The sequence below is a fragment of the Bactrocera neohumeralis genome, chromosome 2 (assembly GCF_024586455.1).
Source record: "Bactrocera neohumeralis isolate Rockhampton chromosome 2, APGP_CSIRO_Bneo_wtdbg2-racon-allhic-juicebox.fasta_v2, whole genome shotgun sequence".
In the NCBI taxonomy this organism is placed as follows: domain Eukaryota; kingdom Metazoa; phylum Arthropoda; class Insecta; order Diptera; family Tephritidae; genus Bactrocera; species Bactrocera neohumeralis.
In genome coordinates this window covers 80,615,093-80,641,454 of record NC_065919.1, presented here as the reverse complement: position 1 = coordinate 80,641,454, position 26,362 = coordinate 80,615,093, and the positions used below count along the sequence as shown (strand labels likewise).

At 36.6% G+C, this 26,362-nt stretch overlaps 3 protein-coding genes across 10 annotated transcripts in view; 1 reads left to right on the top strand and 2 right to left on the bottom strand.

Moving 5' to 3' along the window:
• LOC126751599 (elongation of very long chain fatty acids protein AAEL008004) overlaps window positions 1-7,153 on the top strand; it is a 131,757-nt gene extending 124,604 nt beyond the window's left edge. For 7 of the 8 annotated variants that reach the window (XM_050461986.1, XM_050461993.1, XM_050461992.1 and 4 more), the window contains one exon: window positions 158-7,153. In XM_050461986.1, the coding sequence (XP_050317943.1) occupies window positions 158-562 (405 nt within the window). In that variant the 3' untranslated portion in view covers window positions 563-7,153. The remainder of the gene's footprint in view (window positions 1-157) is intronic. The other variant, XM_050461994.1, reaches the window with a different exon arrangement.
• Window positions 7,154-8,560: 1,407 nt separating this feature from the next.
• On the bottom strand, window positions 8,561-14,411 carry LOC126751586 (uncharacterized). The gene is made up of 7 exons (XM_050461968.1): window positions 13,835-14,411; window positions 13,650-13,771; window positions 13,430-13,543; window positions 13,071-13,321; window positions 11,323-12,873; window positions 9,874-10,112; window positions 8,561-9,788 (listed from the first exon to the last, which is right to left on the bottom strand). The coding sequence occupies exons 1-7, from the start codon at window positions 14,048-14,050 to the stop codon at window positions 9,327-9,329; spliced, it is 2,955 nt and encodes a 984-aa protein (XP_050317925.1). The 5' UTR covers window positions 14,051-14,411; the 3' UTR covers window positions 8,561-9,326.
• Window positions 14,412-15,327: 916 nt separating this feature from the next.
• LOC126751615 (uncharacterized) lies at window positions 15,328-21,039 on the bottom strand. The gene is given in 6 exon segments (XM_050462020.1): window positions 15,328-15,684; window positions 15,755-19,436; window positions 19,439-19,570; window positions 19,631-19,780; window positions 19,849-20,576; window positions 20,656-21,039. Coding segments are annotated over 6 exon segments (5,250 nt in total). The 5' UTR covers window positions 20,940-21,039; the 3' UTR covers window positions 15,328-15,410.
• Between the last annotated feature and the right edge of the window lie 5,323 nt (window positions 21,040-26,362).

Genomic DNA, 26,362 nt, shown 5'->3' with positions numbered 1-26,362 from the left:
TGTTTATGTGTAACATTACCCCCGCCATGCACTTACTGTTGCCTCCCATTGCACCACAATAACCGAACCGCACTTGTAATGCATGGTGTCCGTGGGCTAATGGTTGTGATTAACACTTGCAACATTTATTTTATTTTCTTGCACTTTCTCCAAATAGAAACACAAAAATTTATTGATGTTCATTTTGCAGCGCAAAGAGAAGTACGACGACGATGTGGACGAAGTGAAGCAGAAGGATAGCAACAACAAAGCCGCTGAAGGTGAGGAGAAGAAAGCGTTACTCGCTAACGGTCACGTCAGCAACGGTGTCATCAGCAATGGCAGCGTTGCCAACGGTTACCCGAAGAATGGCTACAAAACCGCAGCAGCGTCGGCGCCAGCGACCACACTGATCAATGGCAGCGGCGTCAGCATGAACGGCAGCGTCAAGACGTCGACGGGGAACGGCAGCGTGTACAAGAACGGCGAAGCGCCGTTGCTGGCCAACGGACACAGCAAAATGGTGGGCGGTGAATTGGCCGCGCAGCTGACACAACGCAAATTGCAGCAACAACAAAAATAATATAGGGCCACAGGCGGCGGCGTAGTGGCGCATACGCTGGCTACGGCGTCGACGCTGGCGACGGCAGCAAAGCAGACCACAACACACAAAGCTAAGAAAACACAAAAACAATTACATAAACAAAACAAAGCTAAAAAACAAACATAAAAAATACAAACAAAACAAAAAAGCAAGAAAAACACAACCACAACAACAACACGCAAACAAAGCCAGAAAATTAAGTTTATAATTAATTGATTAAAGTATAGTAATTACAAAAGGAAATTAATTAATTAAAAGCATGTGGAAAGAAAATCAAAACACCGGGCGGAAAAAGAGAGGAAAAAGTTAATGAGCATTAATTTTTTTATTATCTATCTTATATACATAAATACTGCATTAAAATTAAATTTATAAATTTATACACATACACACACATACATATACACGCATATATACACACATACGAAACGCGCGCATGCGCATGCGCATACTTACCAAAGCAGCAAGCAGCTGGTAGCTGATAGCTTTTTGCCGCCGCGTGTAGGAAACCGAAATAATAAGCGTTAAGACAAAGCTGCATAGCAGGCAATAGCGAACAGGAAGTAAACAGCGCAGTCACAGCGTTGCCAACCATTTGCTAGTGTATAATTAGTGCCCTGCGATTTGCTGTTCAAACTAAAGCGAATTAAAATTTTTATTTATTTTTTAGCAAATTTCTATGCAGTAAAATATGCATATAATGTTGCGCAACAATGTTGCTCTTGTTTTACGGCTTGAAATTTCAAACAAAGCTTTATTTTTACCGTTGAGTGCAGTTATATAAACGTTTACTTCTTTTTCACTTATTTAATTTTTTTAAATTTTATTAAATATGTTTGAGTTTATATATATTTTTTAACAATTGCCATGCCTCGTTAATATTGTGCGCAACATATTCTTTAAATATTGTTTAACGGTTATTAACTTAACATTTCAAAACAACTTCATTGGTTAGTTAAGATGGGCATGTGCCAAAAAATATGTATTTTTTATTTACTTAATTGTTATTGAATCAATTCAACAGACCATTAAAGTGTTGCAACAAATCTAATTTTATTGTCTTAAATAGAAAAATTCAAAATTGTTTATTGAATATGTTTACAATTAAAAAAAAATGTTGCCGAGTAATATTAAAACATGTATCGCGCAACAATATTGTTGAAAATTAAAAAAAAAAATCGCAACAATGTTGCTGAAAATGAAAAAAATAAATGTTCCACAACAATGCTGCTGAAAAATAAAAAAAAAATCGTAATGTTGCTGAAAAATTAAAAAAAAATGTTTCGCAACAAAGTTGCTTAAAAATATGAAAACATGCATTTTTTTAAATTTCTGACAACAGCGTTGCTGAAATATGTTGAAAATATTTATCTAGCAAAAATATTATTGAAATTTGAAAAATGTCCTTCGCAACAATGTTGCTGTAAAATTAAAAAAAAAAATGTTCGACGATAATGTTGCTGAAAAATGTAAAAAAATATTTCGAAACAATGTTATTGAAAAATATGAAAACGTATTTCTCACAACAATATGCTGAAAAATGTAAAAAAACGTTTCGCAACAATGTTGCTGAAAAATGTAAATAATTGTTGCCGTAATTTTTTATTATTATCTGCCTATTTGCAGTTTTCATAAACTTAATAGCCATCGAACGCAAGCAACATTTCGGAACTTTTTTTTAGCAACATTTATGTTGCCAGTAGTGCTAGTAGTATAAAGCAGCACTTTTTTAAAATATTTTTTTATAAATAACTTACATTTTGTCAAATCCAGTTTGATAAGGCAGCTTTTATATGCACATATATATATGCTCATATACCACTATATACATAAAAATATGTATGTACATGTGCCTCAACAATGTTGCCAGTAACATTTTCAACACTAACGGCACATACTGAAAACGAAAAAAAGTGAGCTAGCTATTACCTAACAAATGTTGCGCAACAAAGCGTCATGCAACATGTTGCTTGCAACATTAGCTTCTTCTACATTCACGTTTTTTATATATGTATAATTATTTAATCAAAATCATGTTGCGCCATGCAACATGTTGCTTGCAACATTGTCTTCTTCTACACTCACGTTTTCTATATTTTTTGTTTTTTTTTTTATATTTTTTAATCCAAATCATGTCGCGCAACAAAGGCCCTGCAACATTCTTTTCTTCAACACTCACGTTTTTTATATTTTTTCTCTGTGTTTTTTTTTTTTAATTCTATAATCAAAATCATATTTTGTAAATGAATTCGGTTAGCTCAGTGTAATTGTCAACCACAGCAAATCGCACAGCACTAAGCATATACCCACAACAAACACAGCAATAAAATTATGCATGCATACAAGCGCATACACACAACTACATTTGCAACTGCATTTTCCACATATATACGTACATACGTATAAATAAATAAATACATACATAAACACATTGATATATGTATAGTGATATATATGTATAGTATATATTTATGCATATAGGATATAAATTGATACAAAAATATACACAAACGATTGAAACTACGCTTGTAGGTGAACAAAAAATAAACAAAAACAAAAATAAAAATAAAAAAATACAAAACAATAAAATATTAATTTATAATAAAACAAAAAATTAAAATACTGGTTTAGGTATGCAATTAAATACGATTTATATTTACCGTTACATTTGCTAATTTACGATTTACGATATACATACACATACATAGGTACATATATACTTGTATTTGAATGCTAAGTGTTCTGTATCGAACTTTTGAGTTTACTTTTATTTTGTTTTTCCGTTGTACAAAATCGATTATATATATATATATATATATTTATATGTATATGTAATATTGTAAAGAACTTAAAGTAAAAAGTAATAAAAAATATATATAAAATATATTAAATGTTAAACGAAAAATATGGAAAGTCAAGTCATTTCAATCGCAGCATCGCAATCATATTTATAAACACATACGTACAAAATGCAAAAGCAACTACAACAAACATGTACGCAATGCAAACTTAATTGTAATTATTAATTGCTAGCTGCAAAATGAAATTAATTAGTCTAAAGTAATTAATTAATTAAATATGTAAGGCTTAGTAAGCGAGAAGTGTGTTTGATAAGTTACATAAATAAATAAAAACAACTCTTTACATATTAAAAATAAGTGAAAAAAAAATAAATATATATTAAAAAAAAGAATGTGGGTCACAAAAATATACGACATAGCTTATTATTAAAACAACAAATAATAAAAAAATTACAGCGAACTTGTTTACGCATACGCGGAAAGTATGCTAACCGGTCGGCTAACCGAAACTAACCGAATCGTGTGCGCCACTCTTCCGCATAAGTCACTCTAGATAAGCTACGGGCATACGGGCATACGGGATATGTGGCAGTGTGTTAGTTGAACTTTGTGAGCGTTTACAAATATTTGTTTATAAATATATAATAATTTCTTATAATATAAGAGCAATCCTAAGCAGTAATTGTCGGCACACAAAGCAACAAACACAGACAAACCAATGAAAATGGAAAAAATAAAATTAAAAAAAAATACTGAAAATTTAAATATATTGTAGATAATATGAAAATTAGCAATTAAAGAGAAAATAAAATAAACTGAAAATACACAAAAAACTTGTAGTTTATGAATGAAGATGAATGAGGAGTAAAGCAATGGCGAAAGGTCAGCATTTGCAACCAAAACAGTTAAGCAAAGCAGCAACAACAAATTCAAAAGAATTAATGCCAATAAAATATAAAAAATTAAATTAAATAAAATAAAATGTAAAAACAATAACTTTGTGTATTTAATTCAAAGACTCTACAGCAATGTTTAGTAAAAATCAAAGCAAAAAAACAATAAAATGGGGAAAAGTATAAAGTCAAGCAATTAGTCACAGATAATTTAACAGCGAAACTCTAGCCAAAAATATATTGAAAAATAATTATATAATAATTAATTGTGCTACACAAAACATATATACATACATACATGTATGTATGTAGAGCAGTTGAGCCTTTTTAGCTTAAAGAATAATAAAAATAATAATTACGAAAGCATTAAAACTTACATTTTGTGTGTTGTAAAGTATTCGCTAAGCAATCATATTCTAAATAATGAAAAAGCTAACAACAAACACTACTGAAGCTGGAATTGCAAAAAATGTTAGAAGAAAACTAATAATTAGTATTGCACTCGAAGAACATTGGCGCAAAAATTTTAGTCCATATACATATGTACATACATAAATACATGAAGCATATACATACTATATGTATGTACTATATAAAGAAAATTTCAGCAACTTCTATAGAAGTTCAAGCGACTTCAAGTTCAGAACATAAATATTTTAGTATATTTTAGAGCTAGAATAGAACTGGAACTAGAGCACAAAAGTTTCACACTCGGACACTGCATTACACTACATTACAACATAAAAAAGCTCCTAAAAGCTTATACATCTCAAAACGAATATAAAATTCAGAAAAACTTCTAAAAAGTTTCTACAACTCAAAACATATATACAATTCAGAAAAGCTTTTAAAAGGCTTATACATCTAAAACGAGTATGCAACTCAGAAAAGCTTAAAACAAATGTGCAATTCCTAAAATCTTGCAAAAAAAAGGTGCTAAAAAGCTTATACATCTCAAAAAGAGTATGCAATTCAGAAAAGGTTCTAAAAAGCTTATACATCTCAAAACGAATATCAAATTCAGAAAACCTTTTAAAAGGCTTACACATCTCAAAACAAATATTTAATTCCGAAAAGCTTGCAAAAAGCTTGTACATCTCAAAACAATTATGCAATTCAGAAAAGCTTTTAAAAAGCTTATATGTTTAAAAATATATATTTTCGAAAAGCTTGCAAAAAATATCTTAAATCAAAATATCTTTTGTATCTCAAAACAAATATAAAAATTAAAAAAGCTCTTCAAAAACTTATACATCTCGAAAATTCAGAAAAGTTCTAAAAAGCGTATACATCTCAAATCAAATATAAAATTCAGAAAAACTTTCAAAACAAATATACAATTCAGAAAAGCTTTTAAAAAGTTTATAAATTTTAAAGTTGTAAAATTTTTTCTTAAACTAAAATTTATAATTTAATCGAACATCAAATGATTGATATTATAAGAAAATTTCAAAACGTAATCTTAAGTGAGCTTTCATCAGTCACATTATGTTATCGGTGTTAAATTTAGTGCAACATTGAAAAGCTGTACATCAGACAGACTCCAGACTAAATTTTATTTTGAATGTTAGTAGTAAAAAAATGTATAAGGAACTAGAAACATCATCATAAAAAGCTTTAGTGAAAGCTTATTTGCTTTTATAAATTAAACATTTTATTTGAATTTCAGGTGTAACCAAAATGTATGGAAAACTAAAAATATCATCATAAAAAGCTCTAGTGAAAGCTTACCGACTTTCAAATTAAAGAAAAATAAAAAGAAAAATTTATTTATTTATTACAACGCATGTAAAATAAATTAAATAAGTTATCGAGTTGATTTTTTCTACAGCTTTTCAATATATTGAATGCAACTAATGTGAAAGCTCACCCACCGTAAAATGTGGATGGTTTACAGAAGTTCTAGATAAAGTTTTGCGGACAGCTTTCACAAAATTATATAAAAATCCTTTATAAGTCTGACTTTACATTTGTATGTATATATTTACAAAATTTCAACGCAATTTGTTTGCATATTTAAAAAGCTTTCACTGAAATTTGAAAAACAAAATACGAAAGCACTTTGAGATGGTATGATCATATTTTATATTATATAAATTCGATCTTGAATGCATGTGTATATTTTTGTATTGAAAACCTCATATATAGAAGGTTCTGCACGTCTACCATCAACTTTGGAAAGCTTTCAAAAAGCATAAACAATTGAAACTCCCACCCTTTACCGCACAGCTAGGGACAGTAGTGTTTGAAACAAATCGCAATATTAAACAAACCAAAAAAGATACATATATTATTAACAAATTTTGTAAAGTATAAGTGTAAAAAACAAATAATGTATGTATGTATGTGTAAGCGACGATTTTCTAAATAATTGCTTTTGGAAACGAATGCATTCTTTACAAGTACCTAGAATTCTAAAAAATTAGTCTTTCTTACTTTAGTCTTAATTTTTTATTTTTTAATTATTTTTAAATTTTTTAAGTTATTTTTGAAAGTTTTTTAATTTAATATTAAAATTTTTTTTTTTAATTTTAATGTTTATTTTGTTTTTTGGTTTTAACAGGCAGCAAAGTCATTATTCGAGGCGAGAGCTTTCGCTCGTAGCCTGTTATGTGCGTATGTATGTATGCAATGTAAGAAAGTCACATGTGTGTATGTACTCGTATGCATGTAGAAGTTAGAAAGAAGGCAATAAACATACAAATATACAACAATTACATTTTCAGGGCGATTTTTTGTATAATCTTGTCATGACATCATTTCTTGTTGTTGTAATATGTTTAAAAAAGGCATATGTATAAATTAATTGAGGGTAAAAATAAGCAAAATTCAATGAAGAATACAAATAAATTAAAATATTATGAAAAAATATTAAATGCAGACTTTTTGTTATGAATGCGGTGTTTGAAGGCGGGTAAGTAAAATATGTGTACATATACATACATACATACATATGTATGTAAGATGTTCGGGTGGAATTTTTTCTTAAAAAAATATTAAAATCTTAAAAGTATTTTATTACATAATATATTAACAGAAAAATTTAAGAAAAGTAACATATTTATTAAAAAATATTTCTAATATGAAATTATTAAAAATAATATGAAATTTAGAAAAATTTAACATAAAAAAATTTTATTAAAGGTAGAAAGATGGAAAAAAGGTATTTAAACAAAAAATATTAACTATGAAGTTATAAAAAAAATAAAAATAAAAATTTAAAAATAAAAAATTAAAAAAAAGTATATAATAGAAAGAAAAAATATATTTAAATGAATAATATTAAATATGAAATGATTAAAAAAAATTAAAAATTAAAAAATATTTAAAAAGATAAGATAGAAAAAGATATTTAAATAAAAAATATTGAATATAAAATTATTAAAAAAATTTTAAATAAAAAAGTTTTAAAAGAAGGTAGAATAGATGAATAGATGAATTAAATAAAACGAATTAAAGAACAACAAAATTTTAAAAAGAAATAATGAATGAATATTAAACATACAATAATTTAAAAAATATTAACAATTAAAAAAAAAAAAATTAAAAAGCTATTTTCCTTGATTCTGATCGGTTTATTTGTATGGCAGCTATATGTTATAGTTGTCCGATCTCCACAATTTCTTCGGAAATTATAGCGCTGCATTGAATAATAATATATGCTAAATTTCATGACGATACCTTGCCAAAAAAAAAGTTTTCCGCATAAGGTTTTGAGTTGGATGGGTCAGTTTGTATGGCAGCTATATGCTATAGTTGAGCAATCTGTAAAATTTCTTCAGAGAATATAGTATTGGCTTAGATAACAATCTGTGCTGAATTCCGTGAAGATACCTCGTCAAATAAAAAAGTTTTCCTTACAAAGACTTGATTTTGAACGTTCAGTTTGCATGACAGCTATGTGCTATAGTAGTCCAATATTGGCGATTCCAACAAATGAGCAACTTCTGGTTGAGAAAAGGCTGTTCGCAAAATTTCAGATCGATATCTCAAAAACTGAGGGACTAATGCGGGTATACACGGACAAACGGACATGACTAAGTCGACTCAGCTCAACATGCTGTTCATTTATATATGGATATATACATTTATAGGGTCTTCGACCATTCATTTTGGGTGTTTCAAACAACGCAGCAAACCTGTTTAGTGTACCCAATGTTCCACCAGAGCAATTCACTGCAGAAGCCCCAGCAAACAACTGGCGGGAGTTGCGCGCCTTTGGGTATGCAATAGTTTGTACACTTCCGCCAACACTGGCAGATAGCAATAAAACACCGAATCTGTGAAATTCAAATATGATTTATTTTTAATTCGATAATTGATAAAGATAATATGGAGTAATGGATTGGATTTTATAGGAAATATACTAAGTTCTTTGTTTCATTCTGTTCCTTCTTTCCAAAAATAGCGCGTATTAATAGGAAAAATATTTTCAATACATTTTTATGTGAAAATTTACAGTTAAACATAACATTTTTTTGAAAAGTAGCATTTTCCAGTTGTTTTGTGTTAAAAAAAAAAACACAAATTTCATTAACTAAATTATACAAACACATTTAATAATTCACAAGTGCTTGCAGAGTTGAACTTTTATGTGTAATTCGCAACATATATGTACATATATATTTAAGGCAAAGGCAACAAAAATTATTCCACAGCGAGATATTATAATTTTTCGAATTTACACTGAGCGCCAAGCAAAGCTCAACGCAACTAAAAAATATAATTAAATGGGAAATTTCCGACTTTCAACAATTGAAAGTTAATGAATCACAAAATTACTAATCAAATTGAAATATTCATATCTAATAGTCTAATTAATAGTAAAAAATTACAGCATATTTTTGTTTAATTAGTTATAGTCTTTTGATACGTTCGAAACTATTTTCAACTAAGTGACTTGAGCATTTGGCTCACACACTACCAGAGCACTTTCCATCTGACGTCAGCATTCAGTCTCAAAGTACGTTTTTGTATATAGAAATATTTGTATGCTTATCAGCACAAACAACAGCAATGGCTTTTTTTTGTTATTCTTGCTACTGTTGCTCAAGCATCATCATTGCCGTTGCTGCCGCGTGGCCGCTTCAAGCACAGCTCGATGGCGTTATCATGATCGGCAACACTCAATTTGGACTTTTTTATATTCGAGTCGAGCACGCGTAGATTACATGTATAATTCTGATCAATTTTGCTGAGGCTGGCGGTCATCTCGCTGGCAAGTTTCTTCGCCGTCTGCGACAATGTGATCGGCGTGCGGCCACAACGTTTGATCGGACTCAATATATCCGATTGTTTATACTCGTGCAACTCACCATAGTCAAGCACCTCCCAATCACCGCTCTCCATATTCCAAGTGAAGAGTATGCGGCATTCAAATTGCCGCCGATGATAAACGCAGTCCAATTTAAGCGAACAGTTCAGGCAATTGGTTGGCGAAGTAGGCAGCTGATCGCGCGCAGAAAACTGTGCCATCAGCAGACAAATGATCGTCTGGCTGAGCGGGCAAACCTGTTGGTGCAGAAAAGGAAGAAAAGGCAACCGTTAGTAACATACATATATTCATACAGTTTGGATATCGGTAGAAATTACTTACCCTTATTAGTTCACACGCCCAGTCATAGAAGACATCATAGGTTTTCTCATTTTTCTGGCACAGTGCGCTTATTGTGTAGTACGTAAAGGTCTCCAAATCGAACGAGTGCTGCGTTATCACCACACTGGGACAATTGAGTTGTTGGTAAGTGGCCTGCGAAATCATTTGCATTTCCGAATAGCACGAGCCATGCACTTCAACTGGCAATGAGGTGTGATAGCCAGGTGATATGCAGTCATCTAAGGAAGTTAGAGGAAATAATTAGTCCGATATGGTTTTATGGACAGTTATTGTTGTAGAAAAAAATATTTCCAAACAATTTCGAGGAAGTCTTTAATCTAATGCAAAAGTTTACCAATCTACACATTCTTTCCTTTGGGCCATTGATTACATAATTTTTGTTCGATCTGCAAGTTTTCAGAATCCTCATCTGTCTAAGGTTAAGCTCATTTGGTACGATTTCAAAGTCTGCAAGGATTTCTGGGGCATCAATTAATCCATTGAGGATTTTGAATAAGGAGATGAGGTCTGCTAGAGGTCTTGTTGTAGAAAAAAATATTTCCAAACAATTTCGAGGAAGTCTTTAATCTAATAAGCTGTGTTCCGATCAAGCTTCTAAATAATGCGTTAAAAAATAATTTGAATAAATATTTTTTATTCCCGAAAATTTTAAATAAATAAATGTAATTTTTAATTCTAAGAACCGAATTGAGAAAAATATTATCTAAATGCCGGAACAACAAAAGTTAAAAAAAATTAAAAGGAAATAAAACTGTTTAATTCAAAAAAATTTTTTTTTTTAAATATAAAAAATTAAAAAATACAATAAATTAAAGAAAATAAAAAAATATAAAAAAATGAAAAAAATATAATTAAAAATAATAAAAAAAAATGAAAATAATAAAAAAAAAATACAAAATTTAACTAAAATCTGGAAAAAAATGTAATCCCAAGGACCGGATGAAAAAAAATTATCTCGAGCTTATAGTTAAAGAAGATGTTAATTTCAAAATACATATGTACATAGATACAAAAGTACCTTTTTTTCTTTTAATCCAATTTTTTAATTAAAATGCATTGCTCAATCTATAATGCAACAATATTGAGAACTTAAATTTTTATTATTGAGTTAAAAAATAAAATGTTCAATTTTTAATCCCAAACACCTTGGATTATTGAAAATTTAGTTTTTAACCTCAAAATCAGAATTAGAAATTTTAAACTTCATTTTTACTGCCAAAATTGTAATTAAAAATTGAAAATCTAATTTTTAAACTAAAATGTTTGAATTAAAAAATTTGCAACCCTGACGTAGACAATCACAATAACAGTCAATTCGGCAATATTCGGGAAAACGATTGGAAACCACAACATTGTACACTCAATACAGCATTTTAGCAGAATATACATATATATTAATATCTTTTACACTTAGCACCTTCAACTTACCCTCTTCACTGGTTATGACTGAAGCGGCATCGTCTTCCTCCACGAAGCGTCGCTTGAACTTTTTCGTGCACAGCGGTTTCTCTGCTGTTGTATTTGTCTGCAATGGCAGCTCCACCACACGATTTTCTTCGCGGCGCGGCGATAGGAATGGCGCATTGGCGTTCGGCGACATGGCGCCGCTCAAGTCCAGATGACGCTTGGCCAGCGATACTTGCAGCGGCGATAATGTACCCAACGGCTTGAAGCTCAACATTTGCTGTGTGGCTGTTGAGATGGTTTGCGGTGGCGAAATGGAGCCGTAAATGTGTGCTGGCGTCACGTGACGACTGGGTGAACGTATGTGGCCACCAGCAACAGGTGAACTGCATGGCGGTGAGCGAAAGCCCTGCTGCAGCGAAGTTATGGGCGAAGCGCGATGCATGGGCGGCGGTGTGCAGTGGCGCGCATCGTTGCAATTCGATGGCGAAGCGTGCGATGGACGGGGCGATGATGATGGCGAAGCGCATGGTGAATTGTAGAAATGGTGTGAACCAGTGCCCGCAGTTGCGGTGGCTGAACGGTGCAACGTACGTGCTCCACTATTGCCATATGATGAGGTATAATGCGACATGGTGAGATTTTTATTGGCCGAACGTATTTTCGTAAACGGCACGATATTCTCAGAGTTGTCTTCGGAAAATTCATACTTTTTATCGGCCAAGCGACGTTTGCGTAAAGTGGAGATCTTCTCACATTTCTCGTTATCCTCGGTAAATTCATAGGCGTTAAGCCGATCGGCCATTGTTGCCGTGGCTGGAGTGGCGCTGGTGGTGGGAACTGTTGTCTGCAGATCGATGGTTGTAACGCCATTGCGAAAGGATTTTGTGACGATGCGATGATGACGCCTGCCGCGGTGATTAATTAAACTAAAACGTGCTGCGCTGCCGCCACCGGGGCTGCTATTGAGACCGGTCGTTGCGGTGCTCGCCGTGGTTTCAGTCATTTTGTTGGCATTATTTGCACTGCTGCTGCTTGTGGCCACGCCAGCGTTGGGTGAGGCGCTGCCACTGCAAGTGAAAATCACTTCATCGTAAGTTTTACGTGAAATAAATGTCACTGCCGAACCGGGTGAGGTGAGTGATGCCTCACTTTGTGATGCGCGTATCGGTGTTTCGCTGGAATGCGTGGAATCCGTTTCAATGTCACTAAAGTCGGCAATAATGCGTGCGATGACGTTATTGTGATTATCACAACTGGCTTGCTCGTCGGCAGTCAGCGGCAGTAAGCGACGATCCATGCTCGATGTGCTCACAGCTGATGATTCATGGCACGGTGTGCTGCGACTAGATGATAGAAAATGATGTTGGTGTGCTGGGGGCGGAGAATTGGTTGTGCCTGCAGCAGGCATTATTTCAATATGCATCATATGCATAAAACCGTTAGAGACTATTAAAACACGTTCAGGACATATAAGGTTTATATGTGGGTCGAATTTTGGATCGGATTCTGTTGAAGAATACTTTGTGTGTATGGTTAGGTTGCACTTCAAGCAGAGCATATGCCAGCGGAAGTCTGAAATTATATTAAATAGATGCTTTAATTTCTATCGGATAAAAGAGGAGTTATAACACCCTTTACTGAAAACTGCAAAATTTTAAATCGATATCTCCAAAACTATGGAACTAGTTCGTATCTCTTGCATTTTCTTCTGAGTGTTACAAACTTCGTTGCAACCTTAAAATATATTTAGCGTATAATTACACACTTACATGTACTATCTTCATTATCCCGGAGTTTTCTACAATCTAAACAACCGAGTTTAGGAACTTTAACGTAGGTAATATATGAATCCTCATTTTCATTTTCAGCTGCCCCATGTATGATGAGAATACGTGGATCGGAACACTTCCATTGGGTCATCGTCACTTTCTTTAGATTGTCAACACCATGATCATCAAAAAGGCAGCACTTGAAGAAGCTACGTAATGGTTTGTGCGGTTGGTACACCCAAAAGTACAATCTAAAAATTAAAAATATAATTATTATAACAGCAACTAACACTCCAAACAGATTGAATTTATTAAAAGTCTCTATTTAAATTTATGAATATTTCAAGTTAGTTACTTACGTATATTTATAGCCATAACCAAATGAATAGTGGTTGGTCATCATATTGTCATTGCAGCACACTTTATAGCTTAGGAGGAATTGACCGCAGGCGCTAAGGCCCATAAACATGTGACTGAAACGGAATAAAATAATATTGGTTTACACTTATACACTTAGAAATAAATACAACAAATAGTTTTGGAATTGCAAAGAAGTTTTAAAAATAATCTTTCTCTCACCCTTGTAGGAAGCATTTCGGCACAATATCCTTGAGGCAAAATCTTAATCTATTTGGCAATTGCTCAAAAGCGCGTTGTGGTGCATGAGCTGCACGCGTTCTACCCGCGAAATTGTCAGTACGCTGAATGGTTAGATTGCATTAATTATTGTCAACTACAGAGTTACAATTTTAAGTTGAACTCACCTCTCTATTGTATATTTTTTGCACCAAATTATTAGGATTGTTATTTGTGTCAGTCGCGTTTCTGGTGCTACAGAACTGTTTGCTCATTTGTTGCTGCTGTACGCCACTACTGACGCCGTCGGAATCATCTGAACTATCATCAGCCGTAGAAAAATCATCATCCTCTTCCGAGGAAGCTGATAATGATTCAGCAAAAGCATTGAAATCGGCTTCCATCACTTCTCACTGATTAGCTTCTTATTGAAACCACCACAACCACTTCTGCCAACGATATGTACACTGAATACAGACTTACAATTTCGCCTTCACTTTCTCGTTCTCCTCCTGACTAGTCTTTTGCTAGTCAGCCTAATCGAGACCAGCTCGCTTAGTTGCTGCAATTCACTGCCATTTTACAATCACAGCCTACTTAATTCACTGTTAAAATCTTCGCCCTACAATTTCTAAAATCTACGACAGTTTGTTGCTGCTGGATCTGTTTTAATTTTGCATAAAACTAATTTTTTGCTACTATCGTCGCAGTCAAATATGTTAAAGTGAAAATAAAAATCTAACAAACGCCAGCGTCGCCGACGTTGTCGCTCTGTTTGTCGGCATGGCAGAGACGCAGCAACTGTCAAAGATAAGTGAAAGGGAAATATAAACAAAGCCATTTGTTTTCGTTGGTGAAAGTGAGAGGCAATGCACAATTGACAGCTATTTTGACAATCAGCTTGTTTATTGTCCGGTGTTTTTAGTGGTTGCCATGATACTCTTTTACAATGAAAACTTATTTATATTAATCGATTTAATTTTAATTTAATTAATCGATTAACCTGATTTAAAATATAAAGGTATCCAGCTCTGCGTCAATTACTTTTCCGAATGTTTTACCTGGTCATTAACAATATATGATATACGATGTACTCGAGCCCATTTAAAATCAACTAAATATGTATAATATATGTTGAAATACAATTTTTTTCGCGAAAAGAATATTAATAAATTGATTGATAGGGGGTACCGCATCCTACATCCTCCAGGTTATTTAATAAACTATTCTTATCTGAATAAATGCGAAAGGTTAACTGACCTCTTGAGCTTACCTAGAAACCTTCAGTTCATCAGTTTTGTGATTTAAAATGGTGTTAGGTAGAGGTCATAACAGTAATGAATCTAAAACATTAAAGATATGTTATCTAAAAAGCCTCTATTAATGAGATATGTAAATTCCTTCATATTTTTAGCGCAGACGAACTTCCGCGGTTATGGGTATTGCTGCTTATAACTCTATTAAACTTGGTTTTCATGAACCGAAACAATTGTAATTATAAGAACGTCATGATGTCTTGACAATCGGAAAGCCGATAATTAATATTTGCCCAAAAATAAATTTCGATTTCGCGGAAAAAATTATCAATTTTTCCAAATTTGTTTTTTAAAGTTCTTTTATTTTTACTATAAGCATTATAATTTTAACAAAATAAATATAAACATTAGAATAATTGGCTAATTTAATAATAAATAAATAATTTATTATATTCGTATACATAATTCTGTGACCCTAACAAAATCTCAACTAAATTAGTATTTAAATCTAGGCGAGTACATCATTTGCTGGTGAAGTGGTTGTGAAAACTTCCGCTTCTGCTTGCAACGTGGACTCGATGAACTTCGGCGCTTTAGTCGGCAAAAACTGCTCTCTGTTCTTGTCCTTTTGTGTTTGTATCTTCTTCTGCCAAATTCCCGCCAAACCCCTTATAGGCATTGGTATTTCGTCTGTAGGTGCAGACGAGTCTGCATTCATGGCCGGTAATTCAGGCAATAAAGGATAATTTTTGGGTGAATCGTAAATTATCCAATTGTCAGGTCTAAATAAACAGAACAAATTCGAAATTATATAATTTATTTTATTGAAGCCTCTAACTTTTGTTTACCAACCTTTCTAGCTTGGTTAAAATCTTAATGGGCGCAAAAGCAATACGTTCGGCAAGAATGGGTTTCGTCTTCGCAGTTTCAGTATCAATTTCAAGCTGCTTCACACTTTGTCTCCCGTTCGTTAACGTCCGGATTGCAGTCGTTTTCGTAGCAATTAAAGTTTCGGTCGTTTCTTCGTCATCGTCTTCGGCCAATATGTCATTATTAATATGTTTCCCCACAGCATCAGGGAAGTTGGTCACACTTTCTGTCGTCGTACTTGTTGTTGTCTCGGTAGTGGTCGTCTCTATACTTTGTTCTAACAGTTTAGGTAAGTATTCTTTGTGCAGCGTGTCTAGAGTTGTGTTAAGTACGGGCAGCACGTAATTGTCGTCCACAATTTTGGCACTACAGTTCTTGTTGCCAGTTAAGTTACGCAATTCGTTCTCTTTGGATTTAATTACCGCTTGTATCATATGTTCGGGTCTTATATAACCGTCTTGATCAAATTTTTCACTCAAATCATCATCCCTATAATCGTAATCGTCCACATCGTCGATGTCGTCCACCTCATTTTCGTCATCCGTCGAGTTGTTAGTCAGGATTGGTTCGAGTGTGCGTGAAATGGCGATTTCGTCATAGTCCTTGATAGTAATAGTATGTTCCAAGTTTGTCTTCTGCTGTAACGGTAAGTTCTGTATGCGACTATAGTAGCCATAAGTTCCTTGTTGCGGTCTTTGGTGTGCGCTTGAAAACGGACTATTTGCACCTTCCTTGTTCGTATTACTAAAGTATGTCTGCCCACTTGGGGAAGCCACTGAATGTTGCGAGCTTAAGAATCCCGTATTCGGTGCTTGGTTAAATGGAGGATTACGCGACGGCAATAGGCCGTAACTACCGCCATCGATTTGATTTGGCGGTAAAGGAAGTTGCGACTGTCCGCCTGGGTTGGGTTTGGGCCGTATATTAAAACTAAATGTACTATCCCCGCCATTCGCTTGTGCCACACCAACAATGGTGCCAAAGTTGCCAGTGCTGATTGCACTACTTGTCGCCTGTACCACGCCACTACTCGCCAAACCACCCACCTGACTCAGACTAGCAGCCGATGGTACGGCGGGGAAGGCTGGTAACGCATTCTGGTTCGTTGGTCGTGGTACATAGTGTGATACGGAAGATATATCCGTGTTCGGTCCGTAAATTTGGTTGCTCTCATAAATATTTGAGACACTAGTTCCGTAATTTGCGTGTTCTTTTTGAGCTGTCGTACTGTGTGGACTCTGCTGCTGCTGCTGTGGCTTGTTATTGTTGCCAAAGCCACTGTTGGCAAAAGACAAAATATTTTGAAACAGTCCCGGTGCGCGTGTAGTCGTTGTGTAACGGTCTTCGTGTTCATTAATATAAATAACGGTCGGTGGCTTGGTGCGTCGTGTTTGTACGACGTTAGCCGATACGGTGGGTGTGTTCGGATAAAAGGCGTGTGGCGATATAGTGCTCGAGTAATATGTGCCCACATAACTGGGTGAATATTTGTCATAACGATTCCATTGTTGGTAAGGACTAGCCGCAGTCGTTAAGGGTAGAACTGGAGATGATTGCTTATTTGTTTGTCGTATGTTTATTTCGATTTCGTATTGATCCGAGTTTGGTCCGTTGACTACAACTTTCTGCGGTCGTGTGTAAAATGTCGGCTGCGTTTGGTATTGTCTGAGTTCCACTTGTCGAGAAGTGCTCGCACTTTTAGTCGTTTTTGTAAGATATCTAGTTTTAGTTTCATTATTCCGGTTCGGTACTTTGACTACAATCAATTTTCGGTTCACCTGTGGTCGACGTCGTCTTAAACTTGTAAGTTCGGCGGTTTCTTGTAATCGTTCCATTGGGTTAAGGTCAGCGGTAATGGGCTCACCGTCAAAAATTGTGTGGTCTGTAAAATTGTAGATTTTGTCATCAGTCTCGTCAGCTAACGTAACGTCGTCCAGTTCTGTAGTAGAACGCGATAACTTTGTAAGCGGTAAGTTAGTCGAATCTGTCCATGCACTATCTTCATTGTCGATGTTTGTCTGAATTGCGCTTGTTTGCGCCTTTGGGTCTTTGATAGACACATCATTTGTCGAAGCTGTCTCTAAGTCCTCAATGCCGTCTGATAATAAAGCCTGTGGTGCTTCAGTTCTGGCATTCCAGTTAGTAAGTTGGTCTCTATCTGTACGTTTAACGTCTGTTTCCATGTCTTTGTCGCCTACCTCCTTTTTCACCGCTTTAGATTCAGCTCCACTGAAATTTTCTCTCAGTATGTTCTCAAAGTCTTTTACTTCTGTGTTTGCTTTGGTATTACTCGCAGTTTTGTCAAGAAATGTAAGTTCTTTTACGAATTGTGAAGTCGCACCATCTCCGTCCTCAATATGTCTTTCTTCGTTTGTCTCCTGGGCAGTCGGTCCTTTTGCGTTAATAGTTTTGTCAGAAAGAATGTCCTTAATTGAGGGCGTAACGGTATTGTTAATAGTGTCAAGTGATTCAGATCGTATCTCCAGTTCAAGCTTTGATTGTCGTGCATTGTCATTTATTGTGCCGTCTTTTTTGTCAGTGCTGCTTTGTGCTACAGTTGGTAGTGGATCGTCTGAAGAGTCATTGCGGTTCGAGATAGTTGTAGTCTTTGGTGTCTGAGTTGGTTTACTATCAGCTTGAAACTCAAGATCTGCATGTTTCTGAACATCTTTGAAGAGTTCAATAACTTTGTTAGTTTCTAATGGGTCGTTAAGTCCCGTTTGTATTTCAAATTCAGTGTCGTCTATGCGTGCTTCCACCTTTCCATCGGTCATACTTTCCGTTGTACTCTGCGTGTTTGTAGATTTTGTTGTACTTGTCTGTTTAGCTGCGTTGGGTTCAGTCTCGCCATCCGTTGCACTTCGCAGTTCGACTGGTATATTGTTCACAACTACAGTGGTGCGTCGGTTTACTTGTGGTCGTCGTACGTTCACCCCACGAATATTAAGTGTAATCTTTGGATTTTTGTCAATCTTATTATTAATGCCCTTAATTGGTTTGGCAGTCGCAATTGGTCGTTTAGCAGATGTCACTTTTTGTCGTATGTCTAATTTGTCACTAATACGAATTATCTCACCCGGCACCTTAATTTGGGTAACAAATCCATTTGGCGTGTTCTTGTTATTCACGGGTCGTTCACGATTCGGAAAGCCTGCCTTATTCTCTTTTACTACTTGTACAGAGCCAGTCGGTATGTCCTCCCTAATTGTATCTGTCGTTAAGATCTCAAATACGCGTTCCGGCTCCTGAGTTTGTGTCGTTGAAGTGGTCGCAAACGGATCCTGCTCGATCCACGGGCTCAAGTCGAGTGGTGCCAACGTGCCGGTACCGCAAACTTGGCGTTCATTACCCTCAACTTCCGACGGTAGCAGAGCATGCGGCTGCATTGTACCACCGCCAACAGCACGGCAGAGCACCTGCGCGAGTGAGACACGTCGTATGGATTGCAACTGGGCGGGTGTGAAAGAGTTTTCGAAATCACCATTCTCGTACCAGAAACGGTCACCTTTGCGTGAATTGCTGAACTGCTGCGCGATGATACAGGCAAATGTGGGACCAACTAGGCCACCCACTACAGGTCGTTCGGCAATACCGCCAACAAAGAGGTCAATATCATGCACACTGCGATAGGCGTGGCTGATGCGTTGCGCCGATTGTGGACCACGACATTGGCAAAGTCCTCCCAGCTGTTTATGGGCGTAAGGCCGCAAGGTACGCGCCATGAAGTGTAGGGTGGCACGCCATGATCACGACCGCGCTGTATATTGATCGCTGCTAAATCCAAACCGAATGGAAAGCCTGTAAAGCATTTAAAGAGAAATTTCAAAAATGTCAAATACTGAAGTGTGTTGAAAGTACCTGGTGTTTGAAAGAGGTGATTGGTTAGCTCCGGTGTTATGAACTCATCACGCTTCAGCGCGCGCTGATTCACCAAACCACGTATAAGGCGATGCAATGAACCGGGTGAGCCGATGTCACCGCGTTGGAACTCCTCATGCAGACTGACGTCTAAAATCAATAACAAACGTAAATAGTCTTTCGCAATTACAATGAAAATTTTCGAACTCTCTACTTACTATTGCGCATGAAATTGTGAAAGCGATCGCAGCGCATATACGAGTTCTGCACCAACGAATGACCGAAGCGAAACGCTGCCGCAGCAAAAGAGTTGGCGACCGTTGGATTTGTCTTCGCATCATAACCCTGATAATAGCCGGTGCTCAACAGTTCTAAATCAAAAAGTCTGCACACCTCGCGACCCAACACAATTGGCAAAAACTCCCTGTACGTGATGTGCTGAAACATGGCGCCCACAATGCGGCGCGCCTCCTGATAGATCTTCTCATCGCTCCAGTGCAAATTCATTTCGCTCAACTCCAACGCTATGCGATTATGCTCACCCACCCAAACGTGATGTAAGGCCAATAAACCGGGCTGCTCACCGCTGCGCCCATCGCCTGCGCGTATGCACTGCGTAGCTATCGCGCCGCGTTGACACACATCCTCAGCAGGATTGCCGCGTCCATAGACAAGCATGCCGTTGCGAAAAACGCGCGCGTTGTCAGAAGACTTGGCGCTGTTCGAATATATGGGTGAGGCGTCTATGTAGGAGGTGGCCTGATTGGTTTGCTCGCGCCAAGAGAGTATGCAGTCACGACGCTGCGCAGGCGCCGAACGCAGAAACTCCAAGCAGCGCACTTTAAGTGGCGCTAACCATGGATCGTCTAGCGGTACTTTAATTGGAAAGCAGGATGGATGAAAATCGGTGTTGCCACAGCAACTCGGCACTGAACCGTTGATTGAGCTGCATGCGTGTAAAAAATTCAAAAATTTGTTAGTCAAAATTTACTTGCGTTTTATATATATTTATAGTTATGCCTTACCGCGGTTGCGCCGTCGATGTCATATCGTGATCGAGCAGTTGTCCCCATTGCGCGGTCATCAGTGTCACCGCCGCTTCACCATCGCGCGCACCATGCACCAGCAGACTGACGAAGCGCGATGAGGCCAACGGGCCGCCCTCAATGGACATGCGTATCGAGTCGACACCGTCGCCATACTCCGGCGGCAGAAAGCGATTAAACGGCATTTGCGCAGCACCCCAACGCGGACGCCGCCGACTATTACAGGTGCCATCGTGTGTGCGATAGCGCGCCGATGCAGGCATACAGGTGGGCGGATCACGCGGCGGACAAAGTCCTTCGAGCGCGGTGTGGCGCAGTGATATCTTCGAGGTGTGCGCCTGGCGCGCCAACTCATTGAAGTATTTGTAGCTGCAACAATGAAACGAAACTTAAAAGCGATTTCATGCCATTTCCATTGTAGGATCTACACGGTTGTTAATGCTAATATTTTTATTTTATTTTTTTGCTTTTTGAAAACTAAAATTTAATTGCTGTTTGCGCGCGCGTGGCACTTTGCGCTTGCGGCTCATCATTTTTCGACGCATCGCTGTGAGTGTTCCACTTGAAATGAATGAAAAATCGGCGACTTCTCTGTATTTAAGCGCCCAGCTTGCAATTGGTCTATGGCATCGCCAGCGCGCTGACAGTCAGTCGTCTTAGCGTCGTTAATCAGTCAGTCCGTTGGCAACAACAACACATTGCTAATACGTTGGTGCTGAGAAAGCTTCGCGGCGGCGGCGTCAAACCAGTGCGCAAACAAGCTGCAAACAAGTTCGAAATGCTCATCACCTGCCCTCGCCATTTGTTCAGCTCACCTGGTGTGCACTTACAAGTTCCGTTGTTGCGCGCCAACGGGACAACAATTGCCTACACCAAAAAGTCTGCCACAACAGCTGGCGCGCAGCTGCAGAAATGCGCATGGCGGCCATTAAAATTGCAGCGTTCGCACTCGCAGTTAATTCGTCGTCGCTGCTTTTTTCGTTTTATTTTTTTTTTATGATTGCTTTGCTTTTGCTCGCTAATGTATTTATTTATGTCTATTATTTATATGCATGCTATTTTCTGTTTGTTTGGCCGTTTTAATGGTCTTTTTGGAAAAAGAAGTGGAGAAAGTGGAAAAGGCTTTTCATTTGCAAAGCTCGACGAAATAATTTACCAAAAAGAAAAACAATAAAAAAAACAGTTTTTCAGTTTTCAGTGGGTTCAACGCGGTGTCGCAGCGGCAATGGCAGTCTGGGTGCCATGCAAGTTACAACGTCACGACTCCAGCCGGTTTAGACATCCAGCGAAAACAACAAAAAATGTAAATAAACATGATTTATAACGGCATGCTATATACCATTATAGGCATTTATATTTAATGCTATCTAGCAAAACGTTCGAGTTCAAATGCACGTATGCACTTAGGTATGTATGCAGACGTATGCATGGCTGTGTGCGCACGCTTTGCGGTGTCGCATTTGCCCTTTAACATTTCAATAGCAAATGACAGATTCGCACGGCGCTACAAAGTTCAATACACCACAAAGCGTTCGCAACATTAATTTTGTACTCTTTTTGTTTACAACGGATGTTTGTTGTTTTATTGCTTTAGAAACTCTAAGAAGTCTTATATACTAAATCTATGTATGTAGTATGTATGCATATATTTTTAAGTTCGTGGCTTCATTTCTCAGGGGGTAAAATAAAGCCCTTCGAAGGTTCCAAGGGTATTTTCAGAAACTGAACTAGAAAAAATGTGAACTTCGTTTGCACCGAAGCTATAATATCCTTCACAGGTTCATTTTCTGCCAACAGTTCTTTCTAGGCACGTTGTTTTCATTTTATCAATAACCTCGAATCAACCTCGAATCGATCAGTTTAAATGACAGCTACATATGTGCTATAATGACCTGAACAGGTCAATGGGTATCATTAAGATATCTTGTCAAAGAAAAAGTTTTCCATACAAGGACTTGATTTTTATAGAACAGTTTCTATGGAAACCAAATACTATAGCGGTCTGATATCGACGATTCCGACAAATGAGTAGCTTCTCAGAGAGAAATTTTGTGCAAATTCGAATATAACGACGAAAAAGAGCTGCCTTTATGCTGCTGTGCCTGAATTTGGTATTCCCGCAAAACTAATGCGGCTGGGTAAACTGACGTTGAGCAATATCAAAAGCTCCGTCAATATCGGGAGCGAGCTTACCGTGCCGTTCGATACCAAGCGAGGTTTCAAACAAGGCGGCTCCCTATCGTGCGACTTCTTCAATCTACTTTTGGAGAAAAAAGTTCTGCAAAAAAGAAAAAAGAGTAAAAAGAGCTGCAGATTTGAATAGAGATGGTACAATCTTCTACAAGAGTGTACACTGCCAGCGTACGCTATTGATATCCATATCATTGGCCGCGCCACTGGTTCTGCGTTCTTCAGGTTGAACAAAAAAGCGACAACATACTTATGTAGTTCAGCGAATTAAGAGACAGTGGCTACGCTGGCTAGGTCATGTCGTCCGAATAAATGAAAGCATTCCAGCTTTGGGAGTATTCGACGCAGTACCCACGGAAAGAAACAGAGTAAGAGGAAGACCTCCACTCCGTTGGTAAGACCAATAAAGAAGAAATTAGTTTTATAGCATATGTATATGTTTTGAACAAGATGTTCGCGAAAGGGTCACAACGGCTCCATTCGCATTTCTTCACCCGTTTACCCCAATTTCCCAATTTCCAATCCGTGGAAGAAAATCAGTCAACATCGTGTTATAATACTCGATATTGAGGTAACATCATTTTCTGCCGCATTACAAAAGAAATAAGGCCCGATGATTCAGCCATACCTCAACCCGCGCCACTCTGTCAAGTTTTGACAATGCCATTACGCTTCCTTAACCGCCAGAGAATTTGACTCGCCCCAATAGCAACATTTTGTTTGTTGACGAAGTCATTAAGCTAGAAAGGGGGCTCTACTGAAAAGGTGATTACTCGAATTTCCGGTTATTTCAGAAAACGTAAATTTGCATGATATTCTTGGAAATTGACGCTAGTGCCGTCGAAGCAACTAAGCGAAAAAACTCTTTTTTAATATCTTTAGGTATAAATATCCGAATAATTTTATATTAACAAAATATACTTTCAGTTTTAGTTGGCTTTCAAATTCTTAGAGTTTGTTTAGTCAATTATTTCATAAGCCCACTTTGTAATTTTACATTTTATAATCGGAAAAAACTCAAGCATCATTTTGCACTACATAATAGGCTCCGCTGGCTATTCTGCTTGTTGGCCAGCTAATATCAGTTTAAATAAATATCTAATCAATTCGATAACTTAAAAATGTACCTACTTGTATAAACACTGTGTAAGTAATAGCAAAGCAATCACAATTATCTTATAATATTTATAAGTATTTCTTCGGACCTATCCGAATAAGCTTCAATGCTTAGAACAGCGAAATAATTTTTCCTAATCGTTCTCAATCGAATGAGTTGTATTGCTCGATAAAGAGACTGCTTCAAATTAATGTTGAGGGAAAATACGCCTTGACCAGAAGTGCTCATATTCCCTGTATTGTGGTGTAAAAATGTTTTGTGTAGCAAGTTGTGGGTTAAAATGAGTAGTAGAATTTTGAGCTTGATTTTAAAAGGAGTCAGTGAGCATTCAAAGTTTACCATTTAAAAAGCACGTAAAAATCTTTTTTTACAAAGACTTCAGGGGTATGATTTTTTGCGAAGTTTTAAGCTCTACGAGAAATCGTTTCTCCTCACACTAAATTTTATTTTTTTGTCTTTGAAACCTACGAATATGTACATCTGTAGCTTTCGTGAGCTCAAGAGTATTAATGAATTTAGTCTTAGTGGGATATTATCGAAATAGATATAGTATTAGCAAGCTCCTAATCCTACTGGATGATTTATAAGTTCGAAGTGTGACAAAATCAAAAGTGCTGGAAAGTCATGTTTCACAATGGTCACCGAGTGGCAGGCAAAATTTTAAATCCAAACGCATTTCACCCACGAAAAAGGTTCTCAAATCATGAGTTGGTGTAGGCTTTCAACTAGCAGAAGTCTCCATTTGTAGGCACAAAATTGTTATTACAGCAAATACAGTTGTTAAAAGTCACACTCTTACTTGCTGCACGAAAGCTGCAGTCGCATCCCACTCTACCTGCAACAACAACCAGTTAATTCTACGCCACATTTTACGACTGAAAGGTGAAAAAGGAAAGGTGAATTTAACAATAAAAGAGTCAGCATATTTATAATCGGTGTTGAAGCTTTTATTTACGACGAATTTATTAAAGTGACGAACTAACGAACTGTCAACTTGACAGCTACGACGTTTACGTAACTAATTGAAACGTGCATTGAGTGCATTGCCACGGTCGGCTCAAACGAAATGGACTGAGTAGACTAAACAATTAACTTAAGGTGAAGGGGAGAAGACGCTGTGACTTGTGACAGACCGTTACAGCTTACCAATATACGCACACATACGCGCATACCATACTATACATATTTTCCATAAGCCGCACAACAAAGCCCGCGGACAATGAGTAGCGTTTGTAAGAAAGTAAAAGTAAGTTAATTTTGATCGAGCAGAAGCCGAAATGTTTTAAATAAAGTTGTACTTTCTTATTAACTCTACGCACACATCTAGATACATATGTATGTACATAATGTTTTGAACTATAAGTGGCTCCAAAATGTCCCATTTTGTTAGGGTTTTAGACGTTTCACGAATTTATTGGCGTCTTTTAAGCGATTTGGGAATTTTGATTTTGTGGCGTGATCGTTTTGCTACTCCAAATATTCATATGTACATATGTACATATGTATATATGCATATGCGTGTATTTGTAAATAAACTAACTCCCCATGAAATCGTAAATTTTTATGCGCAATCAAAGTGTCTTGGCCCCGGCTTGCGGTGCCGCGCCGCGCTCAAGCTCGATGCAGATTTTCGTCTGATGTCAACGAACTTTAGCCGCTTGTGTCACAAACCTGCTACTAGTTGTATGTACATATACGTATGTATGTATGCATGCTTACACGCATTCGCCATTCGGCCAATAGCCAGCCGCTGCATCGCCATTAGTCGGAGCGTGCGGCCATCTGTTTTGGCTTTATGTACTAATATATCCAGAAACTACAAGTGTTGTTGCTATTGCTGTCTGCTTTTATGTATGTATGAGTGTGTCTAGTGATAGTGTAGCATTTTTTAGTTTTAATGTTTATTTTTGTTTTTGTGAATGCTCGCTGATTTCACTTTGCCATGAATGGCTTTTGTAGCAGCTCGAAGTGTAGCTAATGAAATCGAAAGCATCAAATAGACGACTGAGACGATCACCAAAATGCGTGCGTTGCGCTGTCAACGCTTAGAAAATAACATACTATATGTTACCTACACATATACATGTGTATGTATGTATATTATTTCGGAATATACTAAGTATACCATGTGTATATTTATACCCAGAAGAAGATTTCAGTTTGGCACCAAGTTTGTAACGCACTGAAAGATACGTCTCTCTGTATATACATATGTATGTACCTACTTATGTATATGTACTATATGAGAACTAGTTCCTCATCTACGAAAAGATGCGGCGTCTAACAGAAGGTTTCAAGTCCGGTGTAGACCCTTATCGAACCACCAGTGACTGATGCCCAGCGCATACTAAAATTATTAAGGGAACACTTCTCCAGCCT